General features: G+C 44.0%; 2 protein-coding genes across 2 annotated transcripts in view; one reads left to right on the top strand and one right to left on the bottom strand.

The window, feature by feature from the left end:
* Positions 1–344, bottom strand: part of CWC27 (CWC27 spliceosome associated cyclophilin) — a 160,331-nt gene extending 159,987 nt beyond the window's left edge. The window contains exon 1 of the mRNA XM_075269884.1: positions 10–344. Coding sequence (XP_075125985.1) covers positions 10–51 — 42 coding nt within the window. The 5' untranslated portion in view covers positions 52–344. The remainder of the gene's footprint in view (positions 1–9) is intronic.
* SREK1IP1 (SREK1 interacting protein 1) overlaps positions 330–25,192 on the top strand; it is a 46,553-nt gene continuing 21,690 nt past the window's right edge. The window contains exons 1-3 of the mRNA XM_075269999.1: positions 330–419; positions 11,343–11,390; positions 14,082–14,228. Coding sequence (XP_075126100.1) covers positions 407–419; positions 11,343–11,390; positions 14,082–14,228 — 208 coding nt within the window. The 5' untranslated portion in view covers positions 330–406. The remainder of the gene's footprint in view (positions 420–11,342; positions 11,391–14,081; positions 14,229–25,192) is intronic.

The following is a 25,192-nucleotide window of genomic DNA, read 5'->3' as shown; positions in this document are numbered from 1 at the left end:
TCCCCTCACCTTGCCGTTAGTGGGCGGCTCCTGGATATAGATGTTACTCATTTTCTCTCGGCTCCTTCAAAACAAACTACCGCGTGCAGCCTGATTCTCCGGAGCGTACCACTGCGCAGGAAAGGGGGGTCCAACTAACTCTTATTGGCCTTAGCCTACAGTTCATACATAAAAATACAAGACAATGACATGCACTTCCTATTAAAAAGGAAACTACATGACCTATACCACCACAGAACGTAATACGTAATTTTCCACACCAATTATCCCCCTATTTGATGGATCTGTCCACTGTGCACCGTCTAAACTAGACTTCCGGGAACTGAGCTAGCGTGTGTTTTGTTCCTCCAGACAGGGCGCTATCGTCCCGGGGCTCGAGGTGTACAGATAAAGGTCTCCCAGCTCTATGGCTGTCCCAGGTGAGCGGTGACGTGCTCGGGTGTTGGGGGTGAGCCGCGCTCCATGGTGTCACTCTTTACCTTCCAGCTTGTTAGAAGTTACTGAGGCGCCTTGTGGCTCCCGCCCACTTCAGCTGCTTTCTGCTAGAAGTTTCTGTCACCTTTCGTATAGACGTTTTGATTTCTGTGCGAGTTTTACTACCAATCCATCAGATCCCACAGAAGACTAGTCTTCTATATTATTTCCTGGGCACAAGGGGCTCCAAACAAACTCTTTGCAGCTCGGTCCCAGGACCTCAGTGACAGTCAGCACTACCACCCCTATGACTTGGGTATTGGGTTGGGTTGTGGTTTTTTATGTGTATTTTGTTGCATTTTGTACACTGAATCCCATTCAAAGCATTGGGTATGTTGAAATTTAAAGGGATCCTGTCTTTTAAACACATTTTTTTTTTTTCTGAGTAACATGTCGGAATAGCCTATTCTTCTTCTACCTTTCGTTGTCTTCTCCGTGCCGCCGTTTGCTTGAAATTGAGATTCTTGTTGATATGCAAATGAGTTTTTTCTCGCAGCACTGGGGGCGGGGCCCAGCGCTCAAACAGCACTGGGGGCGTCCCTAATGCTGCAAGAGAACTCTCCAGCGCCGCCTCCATCTTCGTCAGTAACGTCCTCTTCTTCCGGTTTCATACTTCTAGGCCTCGGGCAGAGCAGACTGTGCGTGCCCACAGGCCACGAGAAAATGGCCTCTTACAGTACTGTGTAAGATATGCTATTTAGACTCTGTAAGGAGGGCGGTGTCAGACAGGAGCAGGCAAGGGGGTGGGATTCTGAGTTCTGACATCGCCTGCCATAGACTACCTTTTTTTTTTTTTTTTTTTTTTTTTATAATGTGTATAGGTTTCTGTTCGGGGGATCCCCAAGCGGACTCCCTGAATGGAAACCCGAACACAGATGTGAAACGGTCCTAAAGGTGCAATTGAGGTGCAGTTCTCACAAGATGTCGGTAACAACCCATCCAATCCACACATGCAAAGAAATCAAACCATAGATGTCCATAAACTAAGTTATGTGCAATAATGAGAAATGATACGGAAAAAGTATTCAACACAAGAAGAACGAGAGGTAAATAAATAAAACTATATGAATTTGATATCAACAGAATCGTTCAAACCCAAAGAATACAGGTGAAATGTCATTTTGGCTGCACAGTAAACTATAAAATCCATAAAAACATATATGAAAATTATACTTATCGTGTACACTGGGCAGTCATGCACAGACCGACGTTTTCTTCTGGCACGCCTTCCTCTTCTTTCTTATTCTTTCAGCGACACCCTCCGGTCCTGGCTCTTCCCCAGCTTCATCGTCCTCTTCTTCCGGCGGGATTGGTTCAAATCCAGCGCGTGCGCAGTATCACTTGCCTCAAGGACGCAAGCGTACTGCCATAGAGAAAATGGCACGTGCCGGATTTGAAGCAAACCCGCCAGGACCAGAGGGCGTCGCCGAAAGAAGAGGAAGGCGTGCCAGAAGATGACGTTGGACCATGCATGACCACCCATCGTGCACGATAAGTATAATTTGCATATATGTTGTTATGGTTTTATTTTAAAACGGGGGGCTGGTTAAAGTAACATTAACAGTGTTAATGTGTTAACATTAACAGTGCCTGAATAGCCTTAAAGGCTATTCAGGCATATATGGGGCTCATACAGCATAATTTTGCTGATAGAGCCCCTTTAAACATGCCGGGAAAAAGAAAATCTAATTTGTCTCAAAATTCTAGAACAACGACAGCTATGAAGGAAGCCATAAGTCACAGAGTTCTCCTCTAGCGGAGCTTAATAGAATTGGGCAAGTTAGGCGTCAAGCGGCTCTTAGAGCTGCCGAAAAGCCGGAGCAGGCGGATCATCGACGCCGACAACACACCCATATCGCGTCCCAGCGAGCTGCTGAGATGCCAGAACAATCACAGGCACAGCGCGAGGAACAAGTTCAGCAGCAGGCCAGCTTGAGAGCTGCCGAAATGCCGGGGCTGGCGAACCATCGACAGCAGCAATTTGCTGAATATAGGCAGATCAATGCCAACAACATGCAGACACTAGTACTATATATTAACAGATATTGAATCCTTTCTGAAATCCTGTGAACAACAGAATTTCTGTTCCCCTCTGTATTCTATTCCCTGGTTTTGGTGGTAGAAATCCTCTCACTACTGGGGGTAATCAGGAGGAGGGGTCATGTCTCCAGAATAATGGTGTCATATGTAAGATGAGCTTGTCATTGCAGTTCTATCTGTGTTATTTCCAGAGATATCACCAGTTGAATAAGCAGTCAAAGCTGTATATAAGTGTCCCAATCCTGGTGATTAGAGATGAGCGAGTACTGTTCGGATCAGCCCATCCGAACAGCGCGCTCACATAGAAATGAATGGAGGTAGCCGGCACGTGGGGGGTTAAGCGGCCGGCCGCTGTCAAAGCGGAAGTACCAGGTGCATCCACTCATTTCTATGGATCGTGCTGTTCGGATCGGCTGATCTGAACAGTACTCGCTCATCTCTACTGGTGATATCTCTGAAAATACTATAGGGAATATTGTGACCTTGGTGTCATATGAAGGATGAAAGTCTCATCTTAATGCACCAGAAACACTGAGGTAATTTTATTAAAAGTTGCATATAATACACCAGTCTTAATAAAAGGCCTAACTGGCACAGGGACATAGAGATTCATGAAGACAAAACTGGCATGAGTTATAATAAATGTTGTGCTGAGACATGCTTCCCTGCCGCGTCTTTGCTACTGACACAGTAGTACTAACCCCTAGACTGTGTGTTTATGTTTAGAGGAGAGAACTAATTATTTTTTGAAGAAAGAAAAATATAATGTTTAATTTCCTGATTCTATATTCAGTTTTTGTGCTGAAAAAGCCCCATTTGGCTTGTACTCGAAAAAAAAAAAAAAAAATGAGGGGGGGGGGGGGTCTATGACCAGCCGCAATAGTAATGTATAGAATCTCCCATAAAATAGTGAAAGAAGAAGCTTTAAAAAATATAATAAAAAAATAAAATAAATAAAAGTTGTAAGTCCCTCCTTTCCCTAGCATACATATAGAAGTAGAAAATGACTGTGACACACAAACACATTAGGTATCCCTGTGTCTGACAGTGCCTGGTCTACTGAATATAGGGGATCTGCAGTGCTCCTGTTCCGTTGGGAGGGGTTAATAGGAGCACTGCAGATACCCTATATTCAGCCAGACTGAATTCCAAGTGGGGGGAAAAAAAAAACTCCTCAAGCTCAGGGAAGGGGCAGACAGACAACCAAAACACCCCCTCCCCTTCCCCAGCACCTACTGCACCCAAAAACTCTGACCATTTTAATTTTTGAAATTTTCCAGTAGCTGCTGCATTTCCCCCCCTCGGCTTATACTCGAGTCAATAAGTTTTCCCAGTTTTTTGTGGTAAAATTAGGGGCCTCGGCTTATATTCGGGTCGGCTTATACTCGAGTATATACGGTACTTGTATATTAGGGAGCTGATATCTTTTTTTTTGTTTGACCAGCATTGTAATGGGGTGTAAATACATTTATTATATCCTTTTGCCTGTTTTGGTCACCTTCCTAATTCATAAATATTCCATAGCTGGATGAAAACTCCATTAATATTTATTCCTGCACATAACACTTGTTTGTTTACTAAAGTAATCTAATCCTTCCCATCCGTTGTGTATAGAGCTATGAAATATTGATATTAAAAATCATCATTCATTTCCATTCCTTCCACACTCACACTGATTAATATGCACAATGTCGTATAGGTCTTGGTGTAATAGCAAGTGCCGCCCAATATTCACTTTATTTTTCCATTGTAGCACTTGATACTGTTTAGGGTATAATAATAAAAATAACTTTATTTATATAGCGCCAACATGTTCCGTAGCACTTTACAAATCATAGGACACATGAACAGACAATATGAGACATTACAATAGGACAAAGAAATTAACCCATCAAACACTAGGAGTGAGGGCCCTGCCCTATGAGGAAATAGGGAGAGATGTGGTAAGAAGGTTTGTTTGGTACAGTGATCCAGCCATCTTCTAATAAATAAGATCATGTACAGTGCCTACAAGTAGTATTCAACCCCCTGCAGATTTAGCAGGTTTACACATTCGGAATTAACTTGGCATTGTGACATTTGGACTGTAGATCAGCCTGGAAGTGTGAAATGCACTGCAGCAAAAAAGAATGTTATTTCTTTGTTTAATTTTTTTTAAGTTGTGAAAAGTTTATTCAGAGGGTCATTTATTATTCAACCCCTCAAACCACCAGAATTCTGTTTGGTTCCCCTAAAGTATTAAGAAGTAGTTCAGGCACAAAGAACAATGAGCTTCACATGTTTGGATTAATTATCTCTTTTTCCAGCCTTTTCTGACTATTTAAGACCCTCCCCAAACTTGTGAACAGCACTCATACATGGTCAACATGGGAAAGACAAAGGAGCATTCCAAGGCCATCAGAGACAAGATCGTGGAGGGTCACAAGGCTGGCAAGGGGTACAAAACCCTTTCCAAGGAGTTGGGCCTACCTGTCTGCACTGTTGGGAGCATCATCCGGAAGTGGAAGGCTTATAAAACTACTGTTAGCCTTCCACGGCCTGGACAGCCTTTGAAAGTTTCCTCCCGTGCCGAGGCCAGGCTTGTCCGAAGAGTCAAGGCTAACCCAAGGACAACAAGGAAGGAGCTCCGGGAAGATCTCATGGCAGTGGGGACATTGGTTTCAGTCAATACCATAAGTAACGTACTCCACCGCAATGGTTTCCGTTCCAGACGAGCCCGTAAGGTACCTTTACTTTCAAAGCGTCATGTCAAGGCACGTCTATAGTTTGCTCATGATCACTTGGAGGACTCTGAGACAGACTGGTTTAAGGTTCTCTGGTCTGATGAGACCAAGATCGAGATCTTTGGTGCCAATCACACACGTGACATTTGGAGACTGGATGGCACTGCGTACGACCCCAAGAATACCATCCCTACAGTCAAACATAGTGGTGGCAGCATCATGCTGTGGGGCTGCTTCTCAGCCAAGGGGCCTGGCCATCTGCTCCGCATCCATGGGAAGATGGATAGCACGGCCTACCTGGAGATTTTGGCCAAGAACCTCCGCTCCTCCATCAAGGATCTTAAGATGGGTCATCATTTCATCTTCCAACAAGACAACGACCCAAAGCACACAGCCAAGAAAACCAAGGCCTGGTTCAAGAGGGAAAAAATCAAGGTGTTGCAGTGGCCTAGTCAGTCTCCTGACCTTAACCCAATTGAAAACTTGTGGAAGGAGCTCAAGATTAAAGTCCACATGAGACACCCAAAGAACCTAGATAACTTGGAGAAGATCTGCATGGAGGAGTGGGCCAAGATAACTCCAGAGACCTGTGCCGGCCTGATCAGGTCTTATAAAAGACGATTATTAGCTGTAATTGCAAACAAGGGTTATTCCACAAAATATTAAACCTAGGGGTTGAATAATAATTGACCCACACTTTTATGTTTAAAATTTATCTGAGCAACATAACTTTTTGGTTTGTAAGATTTATGCATCTGTTAATAAATCCTGCTCTTGTTTGAAGTTTGAAGGCTCTAACTTATTTGCATCTTATCAAAATTGCTAAATCTGCAGGGGGTTGAATACTACTTGTAGGCACTGTAACTGAAGCTGTATGAGCCGTCACCAGCCGGTATTTGTAAATCTGTAGATACTTAGTGCAGATGGAGGAGGAAGCATAGAATAGGATAAGAAAGGTTAGTGTAGTGTGTGGAGTTGTAGAACAGTGTGATTAGCACATGTAATAAGCCTGACTATACAGATGTTATATTAGGACATGTCTGAAGCTGTCTTAGTTGGGTATTCATTTTAGTTGTCCAGGGTAAAGTGTTCCAGAGCACCGGTGCAGCTCAAGAAAAGTTTTAGGATGTTCGGATAACAGAGGATACAAGTCTAAGGTCATTGGCAGAACAGAGAAGAAGCAGCAAATGATACACTAAGTGAGTGGTCAGAAAGGTGGGAAGAAAACTAAGAGAAGGTGGTGTCCCTCTGAGAGATCCAGAAAAATAGTTACCTTTTATATTTAGTGTCCGATGATCTTTGGAGAATTTGTAAGGGCTGTTTCTTTAGGGTATGTTCACACGGCGGAAACCTTTTTAGAGTGTAATGCACGAAAACCTGATTGTAAGGCGTCCACCATAGAGCTAGCAGCGAGATGGCGGGGATAGACCAAGCGTTCCAGTAGTTTAGAGATGCAGGGTAGGTTAGAGATTGGTTGAAGGAGGTTTTTTCAGTAGTGGGGTGATGACAGCATGTTCAAAGAAGGAGGAAAAGATTCCAGAAGAGAGAGAGGGGTTAAAAATGTTAGTAAAGTGAGTTGTAGTAGCAGGGGACAGAGATTGGAGGAGGTGTGATAGGATCACTTGTGCAAGTAGCAAGGTGAGAAGAAAAAAGGTGCTGGGAGACTTCTTCTGTTGCTGGCTTAAAGAGGACCTTTCACCACTTGGGGCGCATGCGGTTTTATATACCGCTCGAAAGCCAACAGTGCACTGAATTCAGCACACTGTCGGCTTTCCCGATCTGTGCCTCGGGTGAAGAGTTATCGGTGCCGGTACTGTAGCTCTTTACAGACAGAAGGGTGTTCCTAACAGTCTGAAGAGAGGTGAACAGAGAATGGGAGCTGCACATTGGTGTGGGAAGGAGGGAGGGGGCTGATGTGGATAGAAGTAACAGGAGGGGGGGGGGAATGGGCCACACATAGAATATAAAGACATTCAGTGAACACGGGGAGACAATTGTCAACTGTTATTGGAAACTTACAAGTTTTTTTGTGGTGCTAAGTCAGCTGATCTGTCTTCTGCCATGTTTAACTGCAGGTTCTGCACACTTGTGATTCAATCACTTAGGATTGAACTTCATCGCACCAACCCCGTATTACTGTGTCTACCTATATTGGATATATAAGCTTATGCATGTTCAATCAAAGGGGAAGGACAGTCACATCACCCCAAGTGACCCTAGAGCACTCATCCTAATGCTTTGATAATAGCTTCCATCCTAAGATATATCCCCATATCAGACTTGTCTCCATCAATCCCTTTCCCAATGATGTGTTTTGTTCTCTATATGACAGAACTCCTCAGGGGGTATCTTATTACCAGGACATACCCTGAGGTTACTCCACCCTGAACAAGTCTCTGCATTCACTTGTATGGTAGTTCTAAAATAGCTGATTAGGTAGTAGGGACCTAGTAAACTTGGAAACAATTGCTCTGAGGAACAGCAAGGCGAATAATGATTTTTTTTTTTTTTAATTTCTTTTATGTAGATTGTGAGCCTCACATAGAGCTCACAATATACTTTTTTTCCCTATCAGTATGTCTTTTTTGGAATATGGGATGAAAATCCATGCAAACACGGGGAGATCATACAAACTCCTTGCAGATGTTTTTTTTGCCCTTGGCGGGATTTGAACACCAGGACTCCAGCGCTGCAAGGCTGCAGTGCTAACCACTGAGCCACTGTGTGGCCTCCTAATGATTATTTTTCTGTTTTAAACCAGACCGTCTGTTATTCCACCATAATTGTACGGCACATGCCGGGCTTTAAATATGACACCCGGGTCAGGAGCTGCTAGCCAAGCAGGAGCCATAGCCACGGCAGTGCCTACAGTCAGAGACCCAGGACTCTTACTGATTCAGCCGTGCGCCCTCGCCATACATAGACTTCAAATAAGGCCCCCACTGGTTGTTGGACCCCCTCTGATCTAATATTGATGGCCTTTCCTAAGGATAGACCACCCATCTTAGTAACTGGATAACCCCTTTAAATTTTGGCGGTGATAAAGTCCCTTCATGGAGTATAAATAGGAAATTCAATGTCCAATTTTTAGAAATGTATTAAGAATTCTCCTGATTTAGCGTTTTATCTTTTATCATGACAGCCATTGTGTAGGGACCTTGTTCATTAAAGACCTATTGTCATGTATTGTTGAGCACAGACTGCCCAAAATGCAGGTCTAAGAATTCTGCACAGCGTTCTGCATTATTCTGCTTGAAAGCTACATGAAAACCTACATTGAAAAGCTATTTTCTAAATGACAATACACGATGGCCATTAGTCGTCTCTTCTGAGAAACTGACGTGAATTATTTCAATTTGCGGTTCAGCCGGGACCAAGAGTGGTGACACGAATATTTATGCTGAAAACCTTTTTACCATGTCAAGCTCATTTCCCCTTCCACTCAAGACTACTTGAAGAGAAGTCAGGTCAAGATCTTATATGTTGGGGCATGACAAGCGCAATGAGGCTACGATTAGAAGATTATTCTTCCTTTTTGGTATCTGCAGAAATAATACTAAGCAGTGGTTTGTGCTGTTCAATTTTCCTTTGTGTGTATATGTAAGTATTGTGTTTGTATGTAGTTGTCTAATGGGAATGACAATTGCTGAGGTGCATTAGTAATGGAAATGCCCCAGAATTTCACAATTGTGATCTTTTAATATGTTACATTACTGGTATACACGGCTGAAATCCGGTGACCAGATGAAATGAGCCAGGAGCAGATGGGTACTAAAGAGGAGCAGTCCAAGGTGCGGCTGGAAGTGTAGAACATAAGAGCAACAAAGAAATGGAGTAGACCAGTCTGGGGAGACTGGAAACAAGTCACAATACTCGGGCAGAGTGTTGTACTACCTCATGGGTATAAATAGGCCCAAACAGAAAACAAGAAGGCTTCACACTGGTACAGATCGGTCCTAAGATGCCTCCAGTGGTGAGGAGTGGAAGTGCAACAGTATTTCAAAGTAAGAGGAATAGTGGCCACTAGTGCTAGACTAGAAAAATACACAGGAGTCTGACACTAGGGGTTAAAATAACTAATCCATAAAATATAAAGTGACACAATTTTAAAGGTAAAATCTAGTTTTGGCTTTGAATGATTTGGCCTCTTACCACCAACTAGCAATAATCGTTACATTAACATCCCAAGTGCTGAAGATAATTCTTTGCAGATGAGAATTCAAGACATCTAAAAGCCTCCAGAAGTTGTTGGGATTCAGAGATCAACATCTGAGCAAATCTCAGTCTCGATGTGTTATGAATGAGAACTATTTTGTATAGATATAAAAATGCATACAGTCTACATGGTTTAATAATGTATGACTGTAGGGCAGTGTTTATATTGTCAGTCAATGATATAGATAATTCTACCAAGTCTGACAATAAAATCATTTAAAGGGATTCTACCATTAAAACATTTTTTTCTTTCTCGTTGACACGTAGCAATAGCCTTTAGGCTGGTCTTACACGACCGAGCATTTACGGTCCGCAAGTTGCTGATCAGCAGTACTAGTTGCTGATCATCAACATAGACTCCGCGGATGCCCGTAAACTGCTGCACTCGCCCATAGAGTTCTATGGGCGAGTCCGTGCAGTGCCGTGAATTACGGACATGTTCTATAAAATGGGGACCACGGTTGCGGCCCGACACACCATGGATAAAATATCCGGTGGTGTAAGAGGCCATATTGAATATAATGTGTCCGCAATTGAAAACCCTCAATTGCGGACCATTTGCGGTCTTAAACTATGGTCGTGTAAGACCAGCCTAAGAAAGGCTATTCTTCTTCTACCTTTAAATGCCTTCTCCGCGCCGCAGTTCGGTAGAAATCCCAGTTTTCGTCGGTATGCAAATGAGTTCTCTCGTAGCACTGGGGGCGTCCCCAATGCTGCAAGAGAACTCTCCAGCACCGCCGCCTCCTTCTTCAGGAATGTCCTCTTCACGCGTCTCCTTCCGGCGCTGACGGTCAAACTTGTAGGCCTCGGGCAGAGCTGACTGCGCATGCCCACAGGCCACAAGAAAATGGCGCTTACTTACTGTGTAAGTGGCCATTTTTCTTGTGGCCGCAGTTTCTTTAAAGCAAGTAGATATTTTCCAATTTTCAACAGGATATTGTGGCTGAATAATATTTTCTAGAGAAGGAGCATAATGGTGGCTTTGCAGAACTTTTATATCGATGACTTCTCCTTAGAAGTGGTTGCCATTATCCGTTCCTCCTCCGGACACCCCCACCAAACTACTGATTTGAAGGCATTTGCGGCAGCAAAGAAAATGGCACAGCTCCATCCACTGTACAGTGGTCCAGAATGGTACTGCAGCTTTCACCCATTAAAGTGATTGGGAGAGAGCTGAGGTATTGTGTGTCACTGCCCCTTCCCGCTGCTGTTGTAAGAAATGACCACTTATCCAGTTATAGCTAGCTGTAGTGACCCGCTTAAGCCAGTGATTGGGTATTGGGGTAAGAAAAGCTACATGGAGTCCACACTGTGACTGATCCTCAAACGGGCTAGGACTAGGAGTCTCAGATAAGTGAGAGATTTTCCTGAACATGGCAATATTAATACCTTTTTCTAACAAAGGACTTATGTAACATAAGCACATATGTTATTCAGTAAGTGTGGACACACAATTGTCGGGAGGCCAAAATATCAAATACCCCAGAACACTGGCCAGACGCCAGTGTGTTATACAACCAGAACTATTGATCAACCTTCTGTTGTAGCAGTATGGCTTACAGGATACAAAATGGCCGCCTGTGACATTACTATTACATTTTTCAATATGGCTTTTTGAAGCTTTACTATGGCCATCATAAAATTGAAAACCTTTACTGTCATTCTCATAGCTCCACAGCAGCATCATAAAGGTAAAGACCGTGTATTGATTCTTTATGTAACTCATTCTGCGCTTTTTCTTACAGTCTTGTAATATAAAGGGGAAAAATAGCCGCAAAATTTTACAGATCATAAAGTCGATGGACACCTGACATTGTGAGTGTCCAGAATAAGCAAAGTAAATAAAATTTGCAATAATCTGTATTTTTTTTCCTGTTTTGTTTTTTCCAGGTGTAAATAAAGATAACATCAGGGCGGGATGCAAGAAGTGTGGATATCGTAAGTGTTCATTGTTCGTCAGCATATAGATGAATAGCTATTATTTATAGTCTAGATCAGGGGTCTCAAACTCAACTCAGCATGTGGGCCGCAGAGCAAGATCCCAGCCAGTCGGCGGGCCGCACCGCGGCAAATTTAGCTCCACCCACTTTTATGTTGACTCCGCCCATTCATTTTTCATGTGCCCCCACACTGTATAATCCTCCTACAGTCACCCGTAAACTATATGTCCCCCCTCCATCTTTCCCTCAGTTACATATACACCCTTCATCTGCCCCCAGATTCATGTCCCCCCATCTCTGCCCTCAGATTCATGTCCCCCCATCTCTGCCCTCAGATTCATGTCCCCCCATCTCTGCCCTCAGATTCATGTCCCCCCATCTCTGCCCTCAGATTCATGTCCCCCCATCTCTGCCCTCAGATTCATGTCCCCCCATCTCTGCCCCCAGTTTCATGTCCCCACAATCATGTCACAGCCAATCGCGCTGTGCTGTGAGAGCCGGGAGGAACGCCCCCCTCCCTCCCTGATAATGCTCGTCTATGGACGAGTACTGCGAGCAGAGGGAGGGGGGAGTTCCTCCCGGCTCTCACAGCACAGCGCGATTGGCTGTGCTGTGAAGAAGGACGTCTCTGACTGAGTGTCAGAGACGCTCTTCTGACCATAGAAGAGCTACGGTACCGGACCGTAAGCTCTTCACACTGGGCCCACATTGGGAAAGCCGACAGTGCGCTGAACTCAGCGCACTGTCAGCTTTCCGGCAGTATATAAAACTGCCTGTGGGCAAAATGGTGAAACGTCCGGATTCAACTTGGATCCAGCGTCCCTAGGCTTGTGCGGGCCGCACAAAATTGTTCGGGGGGGCCGCATGCGGCCCGCGAGTTTGAGACCCCTGGTCTAGACGGTATGGCTCACTATTACCCTGAGTGCAGTCCTGTATTATGTAACCTGGACATGATGTTGTCTTGTGATTATACGTAGTTATGTAACTGCACCCAGTATACGGCTCCTCTGCCTTCTATACATGAGGCCTGTCGGGTGGTTGATAGGGATCACTGTCATTGGCAGTTTGCTTAGCTGTATAGTTTCAATGTCACGGAGAGAACAAGAGTAGTCGGGAACACTTTCCAGCAAGATGACTAACCGGCATATTTATTTCATTTATTGTTGTCTTTTGGGTTTTTTTTTTAATGTACCGTAGATTATGAGCTCCATATAGGGATCACAATATACATTTTTTTCTTTTTTTCTATCATTATGTCTTTGTAATATGGGAGGAAATCCACAAAAATACGGGGAGAACATACAAACTCCTTGCAGATGTTGTTCCTGGTAGCATTCAAACCCAGGACTCCAGCACTGCAAGGCTGCAGTGCTAACCACTGAGCCACCGTGTTGCCCCTGTCATTTTGTTTTATGTCCATAACAATTTTGTTTCTATGTTGCAGAAAATCGCTACATATTAAAGTGGTGATATAACATTTTTTACAGTGCATTCAGGGCACAGTATAAACTTGCCCCCGATAACTCAATATTGGCTTCGCAGGAAGTGGCCTGGCCTAGGTCATCAATTATTTTTTGCCTGGAAAACCCCTTTAAAGAGGACCTTTCATCAAATCGGGCACATGCAGTTTTATATACTGCTGGAAATCGGCTTTCCCGATCCGTGCCCGGTGTAAAGCGCTATCAGTCCCGGTACCGTAGCACTTTAGTGTCAGAAGGGCGTTTCTGACAGTTAGCCAGAGACGTCCTTCTGCCTCGCGGCACCTATCGCGCTGTGCTGTGGAGCGGGGAGGAACACAGTACAGCGCGATAGGTGCCGCGAGGCAGAAGGACGTTCCTGGCTAACTGTCAGAAACGCCCTTCTGACACTAAAGTGCCACGGTCCCGGCACCGATAGCGCTTTACACCGGGCACAGATCGGGAAAGCCGACAGTGCGCTGAATTCAGCGCACTGTCAGCTTTCCAGCAGTATATAAAACTGCATGTGCCCGATTTGATGAAAGGTCCTCTTTAAGTGGAAATTCACACCCTGTGAGAATGTGCATAATGTTGCAGGGTGGAGATCGTGACCTGGCTGATTTACTAAAACAAAATCCTTTTACCTAGTGTGGGTTAGGATGGAAGTCTACTTCAGTAGATTTCCATTTTGGCACCAGGACTTCTGCCAGATTTATCAAGAGGTCAGTCGGGCCCTTTATTAAGGCTGTGTTCACTTCTACACTCAGGATTCTGTTTCCCCATTCAGTAGGACTTCTCTTTCCCCATTCTTGGGGCAGAAACCCAAGCGGAACCCATTATAGTCTATGGGGTCTGCAGGTTTTGGCAGGTAACTGCTTTTTAAGCTGATTGGGTTTCCATTTTTCAGGTCCCCAAGTGGACCCAAATGCAGGTGTGAACCTAGCGTCAGACCTCTATAGTGCTCTCTTTCTGGATCTATGTATAAACTCTCTCTATACATGTACCTATATATCACTCTCTCTCTCACTCTCTCTCTGTATACATATCTATTTCTCTCCATTTTGCTATACAAAGGTTGAAAGCAGTGACACTCTATGAGATTACAGACAGGCCGTAATGAACACACTTTATATGGTGGCTTTACTCTTCCTATAGAGACCGCTGACATTGCAGTGATGGCTTATTTTCCCTGCCTTATGTTCCACTAGTTATTATGGTCTTCTCCCTTTCAGCCGGACATCTGACCTTTGAATGCAGGAACTTCCTGAGAGTGGACCCACAGAGGGACATTGTGTTAGATGTCAGCAGCACCAGTAGTGAGGACAGCGACGACGAAGTTGAAGTTGGAAATAAAGCGCCAGTTTCTACAGATAAGAAAAGTAAGCGAGATAACTTCAATACTTGTTCCAGCTACGATCCTGCATGTCATTATTATTCATTCACTACAAATATGCAGGAGCTGTTCTACTACACTTTTAATTTCCCCGCGGCATTATATCCTGAAGCAATTCATTTGTTCTCAGACGTCTACTAATGGATATAAATCCAACTGGCTGCGCCACATCCGGCAGTCATTTACTACTGGGGCTTTGAATGTTCTTTTCAGGGCTGTGTATTTAAAGGGAATCTGTTCTTATGCACCCGTGGTTTAGTGTCCCAACTAATTCTCATATGAAGAGTCCTAGACATAAGTTTAACAAAAACCCAAAGCTTCTAGTCACATATAGATGAGCCAGGCTCAAGATCATGCATACCGTGTTTCCCCGAAAATAGCTCATCCCCCGAAAGTAAGACTTAGCAGGGGTTTTGTTGAATTGCCTAATATAAGGCACCTGAAAGTAAGACATAGTAGTTTTCGTTTGCAGGGGGCCTAACTACAGGGGTAGCTGCGGTTGCGGCTGCCACACGGCCCAGGACATTAGGGGCCTGGTGACAGCCGCTACCGCTGCGTTTTTTTTTTTTTTTTTTCTTAATAGGCTGGAGTAACTCCAGCCAGTCACTGGCCCTATTTACTTACTGATCCTGGCAGTGGCCAGGATCAGTAAGTGACGCTGCGGGCCCCACAAACACTATTATTATACTAGGGGGTCTTTTCAGACCCCCGAGTATAATGATCGGAGGCCCGGGAGAGGTGAAGGAACATAAAAATGTTGTTACTTACCTTTCCGGGCTCTAGACGTCCCAGGTCATGTGACGTCCCGGACATCATTGAAAATGGCCGACGCCACTGAGGACTGCAGTGGAGCCAGGAATAGGTAAGTAACAATGTTTTTTATGTTGGTATTCCCCCCCTCAGTCTCTGATTATTATACTCTGGGGTCTGAAAAGACCCCAGAGTATAATAATTGTTCATGGGTGTCCACAGTGGGACATAATACTGTGTGCAGGGGCCTCTATGGGGCATAATACTGTGTGTAGGAGTCACTATGGGGGATAATGCTGTGTGCAGGGGCCACTATGGGGCATAATACCGTGTACAGGGGCCACTGCTGGATATAATATTGTGTGTAGGGGCCACTATGGGGCATAATAGTGCATGCAGGAATGTTCTTTTTTTTTTTTTTTTTTTTTTTTTTGTTCAATAAATGTGAATTCCTCTTTATTAAAAAAAAAAAAACACCTCCCCTGAAAATAAGACATGTAGCGCATCTTTGGGAGCAAAAATTAATATAAGACACAATCTTATTTTTGGGGAAACAGTGTAGTAAAGCTGAGTGGTACTGCCAACTTCATAGCAGAACTGCACGGGTGCCGAGAGCAGATATTGGAAGGTGTATATAAGCTTTTCTAATATAATATTAATAATTATGTATATGTATGTTACATTAAACCATTCCCATATTTTCACATCTATATAAGTTGAGGGTTTATTAGTGCATCCCCACGTACCTGTACATGACTGTCATCACATGAGCTCAGAAGCTGTGCGCTCACCATGGGAGCCCGTCTGTCCTGTTTCAACAGCCAAAACAGCAATAACGCCGTGTTTACCCTTGAGATGCAGTGGTCATAAGTAACTACTGCATCTTAGGTGTCTGTCAGTGAAACGGACGTCTCCATCATGGGGTTCCTATGCATGGTCGGACTGGGGTGTCTAGGGCCCACCAGTGGAATTGTTTCTAGGGGCCCACCACCAGGACCCTGCAGACCAGCGATACCGAGACAGGGCAGCTAAAGGCAATACCATCTAGGGAGCCATGCTGCATACCTGCCAAACAAGATGCAACAACATATTACCTAAACCTACTGCTACACTCTGTATGGAAAGTGAACAGCGCAGCTACTAGAAATGTTACCATTACCTGTAGCCACACTGTCCTGGAAGAGCTGATCTGCAGAGGTCCTGGCTGTTGTATCATCACAGATGTAATATTGATGACCTATCCTAAGGACAGACCATCAATATTATAAAGATGGATAAATCCTTTAAAGATTTGTCCAGGAGTTGGATCAAACCATGTGCCTGGCGGGAGGTGTAAAATAAAAAATAAATAAAAATTACCTTCACCTGTCCCCATTGCTCCATTGTCTGCCGAGGAGGGGGAGGTGGGGAAGTCCGGGCTTGCAGAGAGATCGCTTCCTAAGGGTAAGTTCACATTACTGATACGCTGCCTGATTCTGAACGTTAAAACACGTTCAGAATCAGCGCATATAAAGCAGTTCCCATTCATTTCAATGGGAGCCGGCATACGAGCGCTCCCCATTGAAATGAATGGGCTGCTTTTTTTACTACGAACGCTCCCATTGAAGTGAATGGGAAGTGCCTGCGTGTACAGCTCAGAATGAGCAGAGATAGCCGTACACGCCAGCACATCCCATTCACTTCAATGGGAGTGCTGAAAAAAGCAGCCCATTCATTTCAAGGGGGAGCGCTCGTATGCCGGCTCCCATTGAAATGAATGGGAACTGCTTTATACGTGCTGATTCTGAACGTGTTTTAACATTCAGAATCAGGCAGCGTATCAGTAGTGTGAATGCGCCCTAAGATTGCAGGGACAGCTGCTACCCCTGGTGTGCTCCTGATGTATACTTTCCCTATATTAATAGGGAATGTATACCACTGGCAGAAGGCCCCTGTGTGTAAGTGTCGGGGCCCTGGGAAACTGCTGGCAGCCGTGCTTCTCTATTCATTACAGTGCTGCCGGCAGCCTGGGGCCCCGAGCTTACCGATCCGGCCCCTGCCACTAATGCATTGGACAGGGGCCCGAACCAGCCCCTGACATCCTGATCGGGCCCCTGACCAGTGCTTCTGCATTGAGGAAATGATCACTGGCAGTCAAGGCTCGGGGCCTACCGGGGGATTCCCCGGTTCCCCGGCAGGCCAGTCCGACCCTGTTTCTATGGAAACATATGTGGTATCGACATAATCGTACTGACCTGCAGTATAAATTCAGAATGTTATTTTTGTCATACGAAGAACAGTGCTAAAATCAATAACAGAATCACTAGGTTTTTAATGAATTAGAGAATCTTTACTACATGTCTAAACATGCCTGCCAGTCAAGCTGAGGAAAAATGTTGGTGGTTTGACATACTGATTGCACAGCCCTGGAATATGTATTAAACAATCAGCACTGGAGCACCTCTAATAGCAAGAATTGGGGAAGACCTATGTGCTAGTGCTGGTAACCATGGGGGAACAGGGGCGGGATTTTCAGTGTTTTATTGGCCGTGGTCCTGTGGTTCAATTGTAAATTCAGCAGCGGGCCTAGGAGTGGGATTGATGAAGTACATCATGTGAGAGAAGATGAAGAAGCTGCTATCATGGCTACCGATCCAGGAAAAGTAGAAACGTGGTTAATTTAGGTGAACCTGGGAATAGCTACTAGTATATATTAGTACAATAATATTGGAGTGAAAACAATGGAGCTCTTCTTTCAGCCCTGCACCTGTGAGTTGAACATCGAACAAGTTTCTAGATGCAAATAAATATCTTGATGGTAAGAAATGGAAATGCTGGTTTGTTCGGTTATTGCCTATGTCTTGCTATCTAAAGCAACTGCTATCAGTGCAATGCGGGCAACTTTTATATCTAGAATAAAATGCAGAGCTTTATTTATTCTTAAGTGCCATTGAATAGATTTCTACTCCCGGCAGTCATCTGAATTTAATTTATCCTAAGAGCCTTGTCCTCTTTTCAGGACTTTGGGTTTTTTAATGACATGTTCATGATTTCTGCATTTTTGTTTCCATCCTGCAATAGGCAGCAGTAATATTCAGCTATTTTCTCTTTTGTCAGGCTGCACTCATAAAAGTTCATGCTAGGGGACAAAAAAATGGAAAGGGGGACATGGAGGACATAAATGTATTGTGGGGTTACGATTGCAGCTGGCACATTTATATACAAGGTGTACTCAGCTGTCCAAACCCTATTCACAGGATCTGATCACCCTAGAATGACAGCAGGTGAGGGCATTTATGGATCACATCACAGTGGCAGCGACATCAGGGATCGGCACTCTCCCTGCTGCTTGCGCTACTTCTTTGTAGACAGTCCCTGCTGGCAGGACAGCAGTCTGCATATCATTCTTTCTCCTGACTGCTGTCATTGTGCAGGTGTAAGGAAGGGAAAGTTCTTTGCCGTACCCCTATGCCTCCTGTGTGTCACACAGTTGGCAGTATGGCATTAATGGGGGCAGTATTCTTTGATCAGGTAGCAGTACAGCATGGGGGTATTATTCTATGTGGGGGAACTAAGGAGGCACTATACTATGTGTAGTGGCATTATTGTGATAAGGTCAAAGCCGTGTTTATGACTAATTGACCTATAACGCTGGTTAACTGTCATCGTCCTAATTAATTAGGCTGAGTGCCAGCAGTAAGGAAATGACACCAGACACACAATGTTGGTATTAGTTCTTCTCTCAACCAACAAGGAAATACTGACGCACTTTTATTAAAACTACATGGGGTTAAATAGTAACAGAGAAAGGAAGCGATATAAAAACGTAAGTCTTCATATTCATTCCTGATTGGTATGGTATATCTCAATCAAACAGAGTTTAAACAGTTCCTTAGATAGCCAGCTACTCCCGGTCCTGCGTGGTAACCTTGGGGAGCTGTCTTCTGGCAGCAAGCCAAGCATTTGTTTTTCTTGCCCCCATCCTGGATGCAGGTGCCATCTTATCATATAACATTATACCAGTTTCAAGCATAATCAACTGTATCTAGCATTCAGCTTTTAAGGATAACAATGTTTTTCATACATTACATGAATATAACCTTCACAAATTGACATTATACTGTGTGGGGGCACTAAGGTGGTATTACAGAGTACAGGGACACTAAGGAGATTTCATTGCTATATGTTACACAGAATACAGCGCTATTACTATATAGGGGCAGAAAATAACTAGTTGTGCTTAAAGGGGGTATAGGCAGGACTGGTCATATTACATGCATGTCTTTAAAGTACTGTAGTTATCCAGCTTTTACTATTTATGGCCTATCTTCAGGATCAACCATCATTATTAGATCTGCAGGGATTCGATATCTGAGATGCCCACTGTACTGAACCAGCACCATTCTCGGTAATTCTTACATACTACAAGCTGTGCTGCTTGCTTGCAGATAACACATCTGTAGCTTATATGTATTATTATATTATATGTAGGAGTTATGCTACTGAGTTTGCTCACAAGGACATTTGCAGCTGTACAAAACTGGCATGGACAGAGCTCCAGGAAAATGTCATTATATAATGTACTAGAATTATCTTCATTTTCTTCCCAGCCAGCACTTCAGCAGGGCTTTAAGCTCAAGCACTTCGGAGCCGCGCTGTAAAGAGAACAATTCTCCTCCACGGTAGCGGGATTGAGAATAATTCAGATCCTCATTATGGTTCAGTAAGTTTCAGGGAAGAGGCACTTGTGATAGCACCTGTACAGAATGAGCAAACCTCACACAAAGGCAGCAAGGAACAGAGGCAGCCATCTGCCAATCAGATTTCACATATTTACAGTGTACATGAAAATATCCTCATGTCATAATCTGTTTCGTGTTTATCCTGTGGATACGCTTTAAATGTCTTGTGTTGCTAATAGACCCATTTAACATTGAAGTCAAAGGTGAAATCGTGTTATTCCTTATGTACACAAACATTCCCGAAATGACAGAGACAGCAGGAGCAGGAAACCGCCTGTCAGTGATTGAAAGCAATAGTTAAAACAGCCTTCCATTGATTTCAATAGGTAACGCGCGTATGCCCACACCCATAGAAATCAATGGGATCTGTTTTTTACGCGCTCATTCTGAACAAGTTTTACGTTCAGAATGAGCAAAGCGTCACTCCGTGTGAAGGCTCCCTAATACTGTCATAGGCGACATTCACATGGCCTAAAAGTTAGACAGTAGAAAGTCACATTAGACAGATTTATCATAGTGATTGATTTGTTGACATGAATGGCACGCAATGTCACCACTTAGATCAGGGGTGCCCAATACGTTGATTGCGATCTACTGGTAGATCGCAAAGGACGTATGGGTCGATTGCGGGATGCAGGGATCCCCAGGTGTCTGCTGAGAGTCATCTCCGGACACTGGCAGGCTGGGGCTGCTGCAGCTCCAGCCTGCCATTGCCCAGAGATAACTCTCAGCCTGCGCGGTGAACAGACAGACAGCGGGGATCCCTGGGCGGCCACAGAACGCCGCTGTCTCCTGCATTCACGATCCGCCCGGCCCCGCCCGCATGCTCGGCTCCACCCACAGACCCGCCCAGGCCCCACCCACAGGCTCGCCCCGGCCCCGCCCTAGTAGATCTTTTGCCTTGGTCAGCTAATAAAGTAGCTCACACACTGAAAAAGTGTGAGCACCCCTTACTTAGATCATGTCCATGTTCTGCTCTGCCGCACCCATTTCCTGCAAAATCATGTCCCTCTCTGTACAAGTCACAAAAACTGTCTGAGGCTGAGGCCCCATGTCACGGGAACGCAGATTCTTTTGTTGCAGATTTTGCTGCGTTTTTTTTTTAGCTAAACCTAGGAAAGGCTACAAAAGGAATGGGAAATATATAGGAAGTTATTTTGCTCAATCCACTCCTGGCCTTGGCTCAAAAAAACTGCAACAAAATCTGCAACAAAAAAAGCTGCGTTTCCGCAATGTGGGGCTGAGGCCTAAAGCTAGCATTCGGGTCTGCATGGGAACCTGAACGTCAGAGACCCTATCCACTTAAAAAGCAGTTACCAGTGGAAACCCACAGACCCCATAGACTATAATGGTTTCCACCCTGTTTCAGTGTAAAAGCGTCAGAGAGGAAAATCCTCCTTGCAGGATTTTACTCATCACCGATTTCAAGCACATTCTGCGACGGAGTCTCCAATGTCTCGTGATCTGCCAAGACCGTTTACAACTGTGTCATTTCTATTTGTATGATTATTAGAATTATTGTATTATTTTTGCAATAGAATCCCTGTATCACCTTTAGGAAAGTATAAGCTGATCAGGGGTGTAACTAACCTCTCCTGGGTCCTGGTGCACGAGCTGAGCCAGGAGCAGCCTGCACACGCTCCCTATCCACTAGCAGCTTGCAGTACCCTAGAACAACTGGTATGTGCTGGTTCTGGGTTTTGGAATTGGAGAGATCATCTAGGGGTCTATACTTTAGTTACATGAATCCATAGGGATTCTAGGTTCTTCCGTGCAGGCTTTGCAGTATTCATAAGACTTGTGGCTTTTTTTTTTTTGTACTTAGAAAAATAGACTGGTATTATGTGCAATTATTATGTCTTCTCCTGATCTGATCTATATATTTTTGAGGTTGGGAACGAGGCGGAGGGGTTTTCAGGGGTAATAAGTGCATCAACACTTGTGCGTTAATTCCCTCTCAATCTGGTAACATATTAATTACCCTTTAATTTCGCTCCCTTTTCTAGCAGCTGCTTTACAAATGTTTTATCTTTAATGCTAATTTCTTTTTACCAGCTGTGCCGTCTTCCTAATCGCCGCTGGTAAGATTCACGTATAACGCAAGATTCTGATAATTTCTTAACTCTCGAAATATTTTACAGTTCATTACATGAATTAATAATGCCGCATTTAATTTATTTTTATTATCCCTCTTATTAATTAGGTTCAATAGGTTGCTAAGTATAACATAAGCTCCAGCATCTCCAAGTCAAGATATCCTCTTCTCATCTTGTTTGCATCCTTCAAGTTGATCCAAGATTCTTTTTCCTCTGAACTACTCTTGAGATATTCTGGTGCTGTAAATCCAATGCAGTCATCTGTTTTCTCCCCTCCAACTTGTTCACAGATCAGGCTATTTTCCCTGGTTTAGGACTTTTTTTTTTATGTTTTCATACATGTGATTTTAATTTATTTATTTAATTTTTTTATTTTTTGCATGGTTCTCATTTATTTTATTTTAATATCCGAGAAAATGTAAAAAAAAAAAAAAAAAAAAAAAAAAAGGGGGGGGGGTGTCATATATTTCAATTTTTTTTTTTTTTTTTTTTCCCCCTCTCCCTTATGGTAATTTTTAAGGAGGTGACGCATGTTGCTGTGTCACCAGGGGGATGTCGGTTTGGCAGTGCTTCAGGAGCTGAAGCCATTACCTGTCTAAATACACCAGCAGCTTCACTTGCATAAAATTGTTTTACCCCATATCTACAAAATTGAGATGGTTGAGAATGATCGTTACATACATAGTAGATGAGGTTGGATAAAGACATTAGTCCATCAAGTCCAACCTATAACCCTACAATCCCTACAGTGTTGATCCAGGGGAAGGCAAAAAACCCCTGTAATATGTTCTGCAACACAGTGGTTGCAGTATATAATTGGAGTATGGGATAGACTCCTTTTAAGGGGATTCTGTAGGACTCGAAAACCTTGCTGCTTTCTTCTTCTTCGGAAGTAATCCTACATCTGTTTTTCACATGGCAGTGTCATGTCTCCATCCCATTAAAATGAATGGGAACTGAACTGCCGTAAACTTGTCTGGTCTGCTCCATTCTCCATGTATCAGTTCCTTAAAGAGCTGATGGATGGGGGCGCTGGGTCTTAGACTCCAACTAGTCTGATACTGATGACCTTTCCTTATATATATTATTTATTTATTTATTTTTTTTTACTTGGAAAGCCCCTTTTAAAGAGGACCTTTCATGGTTTGGGGCACAGGCAGTTGTATAAACTGCTGGAAAGCCGACAGTGCACTGAATTCAGCACACTGTCGGCTTTCCTGATCTGTTCCCCGGGTGAAGAGCTAGCGGTCCCGGTACCGTAGCTCTTTACAGTTAGAAGCATGTTCCTGACACTCTGTCAGGAACGTCCTTCTGTACAAACACTGCCAATACCGCTGTGCTCTGTGAGCAGGGAGATACGCCCCCTTCTTCTGCTCACAGTACTCGTCCATAGACGAGTATTATCAGGAGAGGGAGGGGGCGTTCCTCCCCGCTCCACAGCACAGCGTGATTGGCGCTGCGAGGCAGAAGGACGTCTCTGGCTAACTGTCAGAAACGCCCTTCTGACCATAGAGCACTACGGTACCGGCACCGTAAGCTCTTTACACCGGCACAGATCGGGAAAGCTGACAGTGCGCTGAATTCAGCGCACTGTCAGCTTTCCAGCAGTATATAACACTGCATGTGCCCAAAAGTGGTGAAAGGTCCTCTTTAAAATTGTAAAGAAAACCGCTTTAAAATGGATAAGACTTCTATTTCTGTAGTGAATTTCAGTGGAGTCTTCTAACTGAAGAAATAGAGTTGTTCAGCCCTGTATTTTCAGAAAAAATAAATCATATTTTGGAGAGTGAATGGCAAGTAGGCCTGATTGACTGTGCAGGTAATTGTAGCTCTCGCAGGAACAAGTAATTGCTGTGACCACTTCTACGTGGAGACTCCTCGCAGTGCACACCTATCATACTGGCCACCAAGCAGATGTTTTCCAAATCGAAAACATTGATTTGATTCACGTCTATGATCTTCCCAGCTTGTCCTCTATAGGTCCCATGTTGCCCTTTTTTTAAGTGAACGATTCCTGTGCAGAATTGTCCTGAGCAAAGTGCTGCACTACTATACTATATATAGCAGAACTTTTTGAGTTGTTTTGCATTGGTGTCTTGCCAGGCCACAAAATAAAGGAAGCTGACTCCTTTTTACTTTTTTTGTATGCCTGACTTTATTCTCTCCATGCTGCAGAAGTCTCACTGGAGCTTTACAAATATTGTCATAATATGCGGACACTAGCCTATGCCCGCGACCTCATCTGGTGTCGATGATCCCCCTATATTCAGTAAACCGCTAGCATCAATGGTTCACCTGCTCCGGCATTGCGGCAGCTCCCAAGCTGTCCTGCTGCTGAAAATGTTCCTCGCGCTTTGCCTGTGATTGTTCCAGCATCTCAGCAGCTTGCTGGGATGCTATATAATGAGCATGTTGTTGATGTAGATGATCTGCCTGCTCCGGCGTTTCAGCAGCTCTCAAGCTGACCTGTCGCTGAATTTGTTCTTCACGCCATACCCGTGATTGTTCCGGGATCTCAGCAGCTCGCTGGAACCCCATATAATAAGTGTGTTGTTGGCGTGTCTGATCTGTCTGCTCCAGCGTTTCAGCTGCTCTAAGAGCTTCTTGATGCCTAGCTTGCTCAATCCTCCTCAGCTCTGCTTGAGGAGAAGTCTGTGACTTCTGGCTACCTTCATAGCTCTTGTTTTTTTGTTTTTTAACCCCTTCCCGCCGATGGCATTTTTTGATTTTCGTTTTTCGTTTTTGACTCCCCTCCTTCTAAACCCCATAACTTTTTTATTTCTCCGCTCCCAGAGTCATATGAGGTCTTAATTTTTGCGGGACAATTTTTTCTTCATGATGCCACCATTAATTATTCTATATAATGTACTGGGAAGCAGGAAAAAAATTCAGAATGGGGTGGATTTGAAGAAAAAATGCATTTCTGCGACTTTCTTACGGGCTTTGGTTTTACGGCGTTCACTGTGCAGCCAAAATGACATGTCCCCTGTATTCTGTGTTTCGGTACGGTTCCAGGGATACCAAATTTATATGGTTTTATTTACATTTTGACCCCTAAAAAAAATTCCAAAACGGTGTTAAAAATTTTTTTTTCTAAAAGTCGCCATATTCCGACGGCCGTAACTTTTTTATACATAGGTGTACGGGGATGTATAGGGCGTCTTTTTTTTGCGGGGCCGGGTGTACTTTTTAGTTCTACCATTTTCGGGAAATGTTATTGCTTTGATCACTTTTTATTCAAATTTTTATCAGAATTAAAACAGTGAAAAAACGGCGGTTTGGCACTTTTGACTATTTTTCCCGCTACGGCGTTTACCGAACAGGAAAAATATTTTTATAGATTTGTAGAGCGGGCAATTTCGGACGCGGGGATACCTAACATG

The sequence above is a fragment of the Leptodactylus fuscus genome, chromosome 1 (assembly GCF_031893055.1).
Source record: "Leptodactylus fuscus isolate aLepFus1 chromosome 1, aLepFus1.hap2, whole genome shotgun sequence".
Classification (NCBI taxonomy): Eukaryota; Metazoa; Chordata; class Amphibia; order Anura; family Leptodactylidae; genus Leptodactylus; species Leptodactylus fuscus.
Note: the sequence above shows the minus strand (reverse complement) of the source record. Positions and strands in the feature narration are given on the sequence as shown.